At 40.8% G+C, this 12,162-nt stretch overlaps 1 protein-coding gene across 1 annotated transcript in view; it reads left to right on the top strand.

The window, feature by feature from the left end:
- Positions 1 to 403: 403 nt before the first annotated feature.
- The window catches only part of rfng (RFNG O-fucosylpeptide 3-beta-N-acetylglucosaminyltransferase), a 28,982-nt gene continuing 17,223 nt past the window's right edge, over positions 404 to 12,162 (top strand). The window contains exons 1-2 of the mRNA XM_078278705.1: positions 404 to 765; positions 10,151 to 10,723. Coding sequence (XP_078134831.1) covers positions 10,217 to 10,723 — 507 coding nt within the window. The 5' untranslated portion in view covers positions 404 to 765; positions 10,151 to 10,216. The remainder of the gene's footprint in view (positions 766 to 10,150; positions 10,724 to 12,162) is intronic.

The raw sequence follows: 12,162 nt of genomic DNA, 5'->3' as shown, positions 1-12,162 counted from the left end.
TGCATTGGCCTAAATGACGGTTATAAACGTTTAAAAGAAAGAAAATAACGTTGTTAAATAAATGGGCAATACGACTCATTGGAATTGTAACAAATTGTAATAAATGATTTAGTTATGTAGCCTAATTACAATTTTGTAACAAAAATATAATTAATTGAAAAACCTCTGGTACATTGTGAATCATTATCAGATATTTGACTAAATTAGGCCTACGTGTTTTTATTTGTAATGCCAATAGGCTATTACAAAAAGTCACTACGTTTAATTTTTATTTTCTTGACCTTTATAAAAGTTACACTCAGGCCGCCTTGCCTTCTACCCTTCTGACGATGACGATACAGTGCTTTAATAAATCTTTTATTTTGAAAGATGTGACCGGAATGGCAATTGTATTATCATGGCCAGCTTGGCACGGCTTTCCGACATGAGTTTAGTGGTTTGTGAAATGTTTGGATAACTCGAAGTGGATGGGCTGGCAGTGAAAGTAACCTTGTGCTGGTTTAAGTCTTCTTAATAACTTCGTAAACGCCAATAAGGCCGTTGACCTACTCCGAAAGGGCAGAATAGGATCTACGGTAAATTTAAAGTCACGTCGGAACAAAAAGAAAGACAGCGAGTCGAGCAGTGGATCCTGTGGCATTCAGGTTATCATTCAACACCATCGAAACTTCTTCAGTAAGCTAGTTGCTTTTCAGTAAAAGCTATATGCTTCCGTCCTCGTCATACTGGAAAAAAACCGTCAAATGAGTCCTCCAAAATGTCATGGTAAGTGCTGCAGCGAGGTCCCAATACCATTCTTTCTTTCCAAAGCTGTTTCACCACGCCAAACTCCACTTGGCAATCTTTCTATTTAGATAGCGCTTGTTACAGACTGACTTTTGCATCCCGTATACAAGAGGATAAAAGGTATAACGTTAGCAGTTAAAACTATGCTACTCTTCAAATCGTCATAGATGTCATTCTCAATCAGCATATTTAAGCTAGTTGAATGCAAATTCTACTTTTCAGAACATTTCTAATGTTACACTGCTGTAGAAATGCTTGGGAAATTATACGTCTGCCGAATTCAACAGTGTGTCTCTTTGACTCTTAATACCACTTGTGCCATAATTATACTGTATGTAACATTGCGTAATAAACAAGCCGATCTTAAATGTTCGCATTTTTAAACGGAAGTAATAGCTGTTTGATAAGCAAGTTACCAGAGCTATCTTAAGGTTGGCATTAAAGGCAATGGCTAAAGTATCAGGAGACATAGTTGGTTGTATGAATCTCTCAGTGGAAGCACTGTGCCCTTTAAAAACGGTCGGAAATCTGTAAAGGAGATTGTGGTCTTTACAATGGGATAACAATGAGATGTTGGCTCAATTTAGAAACTCTTCAAACAAACTTTGATTGTGGACTAGGTATACTAGAAATCATTGTTTTTACTATAATTTGTATTATAATGAGTTATTGCTCTTTGCTTGCCCTTTCACAATTCCACATCCTTTTTTTGGAGGTCGTAGGTCAGCTGCAGAGCAGCACCCTTGATAACTGTCTTGCATCTTTTTCTTGCAGTTTTGATTATTGGAAAACAATGAGTTAAGCTTGATGGTCCAAACCTGTATGGCAGTAAATAAAGAAGGGAACTGTCTATTGGCTCTAATCCTCTCTGTGATTACACATTTGAAATGTCAGTGTAGCCAATGTCACAGCACAGTTGTTGTCATTAACCTGTATTCAGTGGGGGAAGAAGTATCCAGATCCTTTCCTTAAGTAAAAGTACCAATACCACACTGTAAAAATACTCTGTTACAAGTAAAAGACCTGCATTGAAAATTATGTAATTATTATCAGGAAAATGGACTTAAAGGTCCAATATGTAATATATTTACTGTAATAAATCCAAAAATGACCCCCGTCATCAGATATTAAGGAAACGCGCTAAGTTGAAATACTATCTTTTCAGACAACAATGCTAATGCCAGTATTTTCTCCTTTTGAAATTTCCGTTGTGTGTGTGTGTGTGTGTGTGTGTGTGTGTGTGTGTGTGTGTGTGTGTGTGTGTTGGTATCAACTGCCCAGTCTGACACCCAGGCCAGGTTGCCAGATATACCTGTAAACACGTGAACCCAGCGCGCTACAGCTGTAACGTTAGTACAGCCATGAAAGCAGCAAACAAACTAACAGGATCAACAGAGATTGATTCTACCCGACCTAAAAAAACTGCTGTGTTTCTAACAGTTGTGTGACCAGAGACGTAACAAACCCCGGGTAAATATTGGAGATGTATTTGAAAGATGGAGACAGCTTAGAGCCCAAAAGGACGCAGAGTTGGCTAATTTCTTCCTGAACGGGTAAACATTAGCTTCAGGCTAATTTTTCATGGCTAACGTTACAAGGGACGGGCATTTTATGTCATTTCAACATCCGTGTACACCCATTGAATTATATAGCTAGAGTACCCGAGTTGCAGGGGTGGATCTAGAAAAATATTTATGGGGTGGCGAGAGGGGGGCAGGAATTTGAACAATAGTATGTACACACAGTATGTACACACTACAAAAGGGCACAGGCTGCCATTTACAAACTCATACAGACAAACTTAATCTCATGCAATAATGTCTTGCATTTGATGTTTCATGTGAAACAGTTCATATTAGGAATAAGTGACCATACGATGTGATCTCACTAACAGGAGATAGAAGTATGATAGAAGTAAGGGGCATCATCAAGTGGCAGATGTGTGAGAGGGGAAGCAAACCGTTTTTGACCGTGTGAGAGAGGCAGCATTGCAGTACAAGAAGAAACTATACAAAGAAAAACTTCAAATGAAGATCTATGGACAGAGCTGTACTAAATATAAATACGCTGTAGAAATAAATGGGTCACGGCACTCAAACAAGGTACTGGACATCGCTTTTAGTGTTTACTCAGAACACACATCTCCCCATTTGTCCCTCAGTAACTTGAACAATTTTTTTGTTTAAGTGATGAGGAGTACAGTATATACAATATTCACAGTAGTTAAGGCGACATGAAAGGGACCTTTCATACATGTAAATATGAGCTGTTGTGTCAAAGAAATCAACAAAAAGGCTCACAGAGTTACAAAGGGTATGTTACATCAATATCTCCACAAACCTGAAAAGAAGTCACATAAAAATACATTTTGCTCCCAGTCTGAAAAAGTACAAAACATTTTGTGAGTAGGTTCATACAGGCCGTTTCTGGACAGTTTTATACTGTATATACAAAAGAAGAAACATTAAAAAACAACAATAACAACACTGCGTCATGTTCAGCAGGATTTACACCAGTGTCACATTTTAAACTTTGTTCCTCACACTTTTGGTTTTAGTAAAGGTTGTCAGTTCCCAAAATAGAGATATAAACACAGAACTGTAGGTAAGTACCGGTTCTGTTGAGGTCATCATTTTAACATCTTTGTACAGGCTCACCAGTGAGCAGAACATGAAGTTGTCATGCCAACAGCTGAATGCGGCAATTTCCATGTTGCTCAGCAAAACGCTTCACAAATTAATCTAGATCTAATGCCCTTGTGCGTTTTGATTCAATGCTGAGTACAGCCAAACTCCATAGTCTCTTTTCTGTCCATAGTTGACCGCAAATAAGTCCTTATGAGCCTGAGAGATGAAAAACTTTGTTCACAGGATGTACTGCTCACGGGTCAAACAACCGCTATTTTACACAACCTCTACAACTCCTAAAACACATCCTGGTATGGGTCCAAAAACGGAGTGAACTCCATTAGACTGGTAGGACTCTCCTTTTCCCCCTTTTGTCTGTCTAGTACTCTCCTCGTCTGATGTAACTCGTTTTTGAGATCCTCAATATTTGAATCATAATCTTCAGCCAATAAGAGAACAGCCTCCTCTCTCAAAAAAGTTGGACTTGACGGATTTAGTGCCTGGACACCCTGCATAATGTTACAATTTGTGTTAGAAAATCTTCTTCCTATTTCTCCAATCATGTTATCCAGAACTGGATAGTACACAGAGACACAAAACGTGTGTTTGCTATCTGGAACTACATGCTGTCCCAAGGTGGAGTGGATGACAGTATCCTGAAGCACCTTTGCTGTCTGTCTTGGCCTCTTTGGTTTTCGCTGAGTTGTATCAATGTTACTTCGTTGACATAAATCAAGTGTTTCACTCCACATTTCCTCAAAAGAGGCTTGACTATGGCACTGGACCAATAAGTTCAACAGCCTTAGCATAGTCCACTGTTTTAGACTGGAACATGTCTGATAAAAACTTGGAGTCACTCAGGACCTTTCTGAACAGAACAAGACATCCAGCAACATTCAGATCAATTTGAGCCAACATCCCTCTTGCTTCTACAGCTCTTTGTGGATTGTTCTCAGATGCGATCTCTTCAAGCACCTGTACTATTGCAGGCAACCTGTCCATAACATTGCGACATGCTATGTGCCTACAGACCCAACGTGTATCACTTAGCTGTTGGAGTTCCCTTGGTGCACCATCAAACATCTCCCGCTGCACTTCCAGCCATTTGTTATGTACATAAGACCCAGACATGAATACTTACAGTCGTTCCAATAATGATAAGAAGTTTCCTGCATCTGCCACACTTTTTACAGCGTCTACTATAACTAAGTTCTAGCAGTGTGCACTACAGTGAACATAGAAGGCATGTTTGGCTACTTCTTTTATTTTAGCTTGAACACCTGCATGTGCCCCGCGCATCACTGCTGCTCCATCGTAGCCCTGGCCTACAAGGTTGTTCTTGTACTCCAGCCCATGCTTCTCAAGGAAGAATATAATCTTGTCACTTAAGGCGGCAACATCCAGGTGTTCTGCCACTTCAAACTCCAGAAAGCTTTCATGAACCACACCGTTGTAAAAATATCTCAGAACAAATGACATTTGCTCGTTTTTCCTTAACATCTTTAGTTTCATCAACAGTAACTGAAAACTGCTTGCTCGTTTTAACTTCCTGGATGATTTCTTCTTTGATCATTGCAGCCAAGCACTCAAGTATTTAATTCTGTATTGTTTTACTTGTGTATTTAGCATTTTAGCTTGTTGTTCAAGTCTTTTTTTTAATGATGGGGTTATGGTTAACCAGCAGGTCTAACATAGACAGAAAAACACCTTTTTTTTCGGAGTCGAGAGACTCCCTGTGACCCCGCTGTGCTATGTTTTCTGTGGCTGTTAGAACTAAAATTTCAGCTAATCTTTTAATGTAGTATTGATTTTCAGCCACCTGCTTCTTTTTTTGCTCATCCATTAGTCCAAACATTGAGGTATTTTTATCCATAATTTTCTTGTTCTCTGTCCATGCGAACATTGCATTTACATGGCCTTCAGATCTGGCATGAGGTCTTTCATTGTAGCCTTCTTCCAGTTACGATGACCCTCGAATGAGGTGAAAACAGTCCTTGGAGCATCGGGGAGTGAAAAATGCCTACAAGCAAAACAGTAAGCTGCATCTTTGGATTGCGAGTATTCTAACCAGGGATGAGATCTGTACCAGTCGCTGCAGAAGCTTCTCCTGGCTCCTCCCTGGAGGGTCTTAGGGAAACTCTCACGCATTGGCTGCACTGGCACCTCACACCTGGACCTGGATACGTCTAGAAGATGGAGGGGATGAAAGATTCATACTGAATTACATCTCAATTTATTATACAATATTACAACTAGTGAAAATATAATCCATTAGGAACTGTCATTGATTAGTTATAACCATCAGACTGTGTTAACACACACTAACATTTTCGATTGGAGATTGTTGGTGATGGCCCAGGCACTCTCCTTTCCCTTTCACTGTCTGAGCCCTGCACCTTATCTTGTCTCTCGCTTTCTCCCTCCTCATCTTGGTGATGCTCTCCCCTCCATATCTTCACCGCTGCGGTGTTCTCCCACCTCCTCCTGTCCCTGGTCGCCTTGGCCTTGTATTCTATCTCTGTCACCTTTCTGTTGCCCTTTTCTCTCCACCTCATCTTCGTCTTCTCTCTCTCCTTCCATCTCTTTTGTCTCTCCTTCCACCTCATCTTCTCCGTCTACCTTGCTCAGTTGTTCATTTTCTATTTCTCTCGCCTTTCTCTTTGGTGAGAAAAAACTACATATGCTACCTTTCCTCTTCATTTCTGTAAGATTCAAAGTAACTTTACAATGTTTTCCTTGACAGACGTTGAATCAATATTAGCTTTTGTAGCCTACTTTACACAGAACGTCAGACCTAAGTAACATTATATGTATAGTTAGCGAAATAACGTTCTTCAACCTGTTTTTTACCATCTCAAAATCAGCAATCAGCAACTATGCTAGCACTGTGCTTTCATTATAATTTCATTTCTTTATAGATAGTTAATCGTTTTTACCTCTTTCCACCCGTGTCTCCTTTCCTCGCGACTCCTGGCTCCCTCGCTTCGCACCACTCAGTTTTCCAAACAAAACAGCCTCTTGCCGCTCTGGAATCATCTCGCGCTGCATTCACTGCAGTCGTAAATTGTCATTTGGCCATAACTTTTAATTTGTTGCTGCCAACTGGGGTGGCAGCAGGGGTGGCAAGGCTTTCTTTTAGGGTGACATATGCCACCCTGGTAGATCCGCCCCTGCCGAGTTGGTTACTCACAAAAACAATTGAGACACAGCCAGTAAAGTGATCCCGACTTGTCCTGGCTAACGACACCATGCCATGGAAACACCTGCTAACTGCTAACGTTACCGGAGGAGCAGGCAAGCGGGCCACGGCTGTTTACAACGTGTAGCCTGTTCAGCGGCCGTAGCCGACATCGGTGAGTCATTTGAAACCAAGAGAGGGGGGGCTGTAAATCAGGAAGAGAGGACCGTGAGTTTGCAGTGTGTTAAGAGATTGTTGCCGTAATTCTAAGCCAATAAAGTGTGTTCAGTCAGGTGGAGAGGACGGCAAGGTAACGTTAGTGTTATTTTTAGCGGTTCTCACCGTAATTCTAAGTCGAAAAAGTGTGTCTGTCAGTTGGGTACAGAGCTCTGCGTGAGCACGGGCTTCTATGACTGTCAATATAGCCAGCATCTAACGTTAGCTACTCCGCTGTGCTGTGGAGTCATGTCTGTCTATGTGAGTCAAGCATCTACCAATATTGTTATGGATGCTGCGGTCTCAGCCTGGCAACCAACGTGAACTGCGAGTCTGGCGAGGAGGGGGCGGGGGAGACGAGTCTCCCTAGTATTTTGAATTTGTACTGCAGTAACTATTTTAAACACTAGCTGTCTGTATTACATATTGCACCTTTTTAAAGGGGTGGTTCAGAATTTTGGACATAGGACCTCATTTCCAAGTTAGCCAGTGTGTTATTTATCAGTGGAGACCGTTTTCAACACGTTTCATCCAGTCCTTCCAGCTGCAGAGCTAGCTGGTGCTAGGCTAGCTCAAGTCAACAGTATCTGCTAGCCTGCCACTAAAAACAGTTTTACCCACTCCACAGTACACCCAAGGCAAATACATTATAACGCCAGACTATCGATGCAAATGTCTGTGTTGATAGAATAATATAATAATAATAATAATAATAATAATAATAATAATAATAATAAAAAAAAAAAAAACGGGAGTGTTGGCAGCTATGGTCTCCACGTACCTACCTAAGTAGCAAGTAGATTTCATGCAGAACTGACTGAAGAAGTATAAATCAAGATTTATACTTCTTAAGTCAGTTCATCCACTGGCCTGAGCTTTGAAAGACAGCCTCGCTGTCGATGCGGTGTGCCTGCTCTCCAGAAAATAGCTGCAACCAGTTAATATGCTCCAGTCAATGTGGAGGCCTGGCTCTCAGATGTCACTCTTATGAACTGGTTGGTAAACTGCTGCCTCTGACTGCTGACTTGCCAAAACCAGAGTGTATGTGAAATAAATCTAGGAACACTAACCAGCAGGAGTAAAGCCTGTCTGCTGGTGGGGGTCAATAGGGATTCCTGTCATCCATTTTGGAACTAAACAGGGCCCTTTGTAGGGGACAGAAACCAGTATTGGAAACAGATGTGTGGGGGGGGGGGGTTATTCTGGGGGGAATGCAACAGCAAGTAAGCTCCAATGAGCTGTAAAATAGGGCGTTAGAAAGTTTTCTCAAAAACAAAATGAGTTGGTGAGAAGTGGACAAAAAATGCACAAAAGTGAATATTTTTGAAAATATTTAAGGAGTGAACTCTATCTAGAGATCAGTGTAAGACTGTAACAACATCTCAAGCAAGTAACATACATCACAACTTCAGTTAGACAAGTAAAATTGATTGATTCATGTTATGGGTCTGTAATTATTTAATCATTTCTTAGAAGTTGACTGGAAATTCTATTAAACTTAGAATTAATTCTACGGAAATGAAAGGCTAAATAGAGACAGTTATTGGTAAATCTTTATCAATCAAACACCAATCAAGTTTTATTTCTAAAGCACCTTTCATACATAACAAAATGCAATTCAAAGTGTTGAACAGTGATTGAAAAACAGACAAGAAAAAGCAATAATAAAATGAATTTAGAGACTAAGTGGTAGTCTCAGAGACTTAGTGGTTTCCCGTTCATTTAAATGAAGCCTGTGTTAGTGTGGTCCTTAATCGCCTCCAGCAGAGTCGCAGGTCAGAGTTCAACTTTGCCGTATGGATGTGCAGGGTCGGCCATTAAAAATAGTGATACATTTGGAAAACTATTTTAGTGTTTGCCATCAACCATTTTGTACAATATCATACTAACAGACTACAAACTGGCGCATTGCTTCCACAGTTTAACTGTTAACAGTTTGTGATTGCTCTGATCACCATTCACATATTGCACACATCTTGGTCTCATTTTGCCAGACCCTCCTCCAAAGCATGCTGAAGGAAGGTCTGGCTACTCCACATAGCATTCGGGGATGGGAGGAAAACGTGCTCTGGTTTATCGGCATTTCTTTAAACCAATTAATAATCATCATGGGTGGCGCTAAGCTCCGCACAGAGCCACTGCAAAATAGTCGTGTAAGAGAAAACTCAGATTGGACAGATAGTCTAGCTAGCTGTCTGGATTTACCCTGCAGAGATCGGAGTTAACCATAGTCCTCACAAATCCACCAGAGGTTAGAACGCCGACACAAAGGAAGAGGAATCTGCGGCACCGGAGCAATCCCGGAAGTGGCATGTCAAGGATATAGACTACACACATCTTAACTGAAATGTTTCATTTTCATTCATTCAGTTTGAAAAAAGGCTAAAGTGACCACACTTAAATGAAACCAACAATTCCTGCTTCACATTTTAAGCAGCTATAATTCATATTTTTAGAATAACAATGTATCTAAGGACAATATGTAATGTGAGTGATGAGCCTACAGAGAATTAGGCTGAATCTGCAGCTCCCTGACTTTACAGAGCTTTATAGTGAGTTTCAGCTCATTGTTTAGCTGGGCTTTTATTGTGAAGAAGCTATCAGAATAAGGCAAATGGAGCATGAAACTCCTCCATGTCTCTGTATTGACCGGATGATCTCGAATAATTTGGTTCATGCCAATTGGTCCCTTTTAAAAATATTGACAAAAGGGAGATTGCCATATTTTTCGATAATAAAGCAGGTCAAGGTGCTATATAGATACTGTGAAAGAATCAAAACACTCAATCCACAGAGAAATGCACACGTGTAGAATTCAGAAACTGTGCTTTTAAACGAGTCGTCAGGACTTCTGTACGGTTGTGATGTCACATCTATACTACTGTGTATATAGGTAGAAAGTGCTGCTGCAGAGCCGTTACAGTTATTCCCTGGCTGCAATGGTGGTGCAGAGATTCTGAGAGCACCAATGCAAAAGACCCAGAAATGCTGACCAATCAGAGCAGATTTTCAGGAGAGGGGCTTAAAGAGACGGGCGCTAAAACGGAGCGTTTTAGACAGAGGGTGACTAGGTTTATTCAGAAACACAGTATGACAAAAATGTATTTTTTTTTCAACATTAAAACATGTAAACATGTTCTTGTAAAAAAAACAAAATACAAGTAGGAACCTTAAAATGAGCATCATATGGGACTTTCAACTATTCAGAAAGCCCTGTCATGCAACTTGTATTTGCACTCTGCTGAAGTGCGAAGAATAGAATTGTTTGAGGTGCTGAATGAATCTTAAGAGTATGAACATACTGTATATACTGTATGTTGAAACTTTCCCTTTTTCTGTGCAGAATTCCATGTGATGGTGTGAGGATGGGACAGGGTGGTGTTGGAAGTGACTGCAGCCCTGGAGGCTGATGAACCCGCTCCATTGGCCAGTCAGGATGCACATAGCTTCAGTGGGTGTCAGCAAATTCTGCTTCCTGTTTTCCCTCGCATTCTGCGGCCTTCTGCTTCTGCTCATCCCTGCCCTCCAGCCCCCAGCACGGCAGGTGGACCTGCCTCAGCCCCGACCGCAAGTCAGACCTGCAAAGGCAGGCCCATCAGACCATGTTAGGGTTCCCGGAGTGTCTGTCCATGCAGGGGAAACTGACTCTGCCACAGAGCCTAATAGGCGCTTTGCAGGGCAGGGGAGATCCATTGAGACTGAAGGTACCAGGAATGATATCCATAGTCCCAAGAGGGGGATGGACTCCAAAACGGGAGCTCTCCCTGGAGGAAAGGGTGGTCGATTTTCAGGGTCTAGGTCACGGGACCTGTTAGAGTTTAAGGACATTTTTATTGCAGTCAAGACTACCAGGAAGTACCACAAGTCCAGACTGGAGCTGCTGATTCAGACCTGGGTTTCCCAAGCTAAAGAACAGGTGAGGAGAGCTGGAATGTTTTTTTTGTTTTTTTTTGGAGGTAGCCTTAACTGAGCTGTGCTCGCTGTAGGGCTGGACTATCATAAGAGATATAACAGTTATACAAAGTTAATCAAATACTGTAGTGCTAAAAGGATACGTTGATTGACAGAAAATGGTAAACTATTCCAATAATCCATATTTTTTAATAATTTAACAAGCAAAATATTGGATTGGAAGTTTTATAGATCAATTCAAAAATAATCAACAGATTAGTGTAAAGGGGTGTGTATCTCAAGTTTATTTTTGGAATCCTGCTTGATTTGACGTCATCTGATAGAACTGTTAGCGCGCTCACTGACTGATGCTGCTTACAAGAACGCAAAGGTCCCTTTTTAGACCTGGGTGCTACCTAGCTAATGGGGACATGTACGTTTTTGGAGAAATGGTTGGAGGACAAGGAGTTTGAACCATGGCTGAGGCCTGTCTCTGGAAATGGTGTCATGGAAGTGCGTGCCCTCGGAGGAGCACCCACAACTAAAGCGAAAACTACCAGACGTAATGATTTCTATACCCAAGTACTGTTAAAAAAAACATATAATCTTCTTTATGGGGTTTATCAATGGTGATAAATGATCTAAAGTCAATAGTTCATGAACGTTCAGAGTCCTAATTCAGCAGAATAGCTTTAATAGCTGCTGAGATTTGCATCAACTGTTTTAAACCTTAAACCCTAAAATGTGTCTCTAGAGACCCAGGAGTTAAATGGTTTTAACATTTAGCATACATATTTTGGGCAATTTATTCTTATGTGTGTGAGCTTCAGGCATTTGACACTCACCTGGACTGAGACATGAGGGCATGCATTTCTCAGCGGGTAAAATAAACCATCTGCCAAATACTGCATCTATCCTATAACTAACTACATATTTTGGGGAACTTTTTTGTCCTAGCTGAAATAACAGGGGATGCAAATCTCAGCAGCTATAAAATGAGGTCTGACGAATAATGCATCCACCTCTTAAGTTTTTTTCCATAATTCATATATGTAACTCTCACCTGGTCTGACAAAGGAGGGGATGTAATCTTAAAATGTATGGAAAGGGCCTTTAAAAAAAGGTCTTAAATTTAACTTGAGGATTCCTACACATACCCTGACATAATACTGTGCTGAGCTATCTTACAACTTGACATCATTTCAACACAAAATAAATCCTATTTATATGCAGTTCCCAGTCCTAAACCCCACCTTAAGAAATGCATTTGCTAAATTCTGTGGTAGTTAAGAAATATCACTCTCCATAACCGCTGTCACACAAGAGCTGAACCATCCAATATGGCTGCCAGGGGTGTGGTACGGTACGTAAGCTATAAATCCTCTATAATAATTCATGAGTTGTGATCATTAAAGATATCAGCTGCATACTGAAAGCGGGTCATACAATTCCAAGCACATCTTT

The sequence above is a fragment of the Sander vitreus genome, chromosome 21, assembly GCF_031162955.1.
Source record: "Sander vitreus isolate 19-12246 chromosome 21, sanVit1, whole genome shotgun sequence".
Lineage (NCBI taxonomy): Eukaryota > Metazoa > Chordata > Actinopteri > Perciformes > Percidae > Sander > Sander vitreus.
Note: the sequence above shows the minus strand (reverse complement) of the source record. Positions and strands in the feature narration are given on the sequence as shown.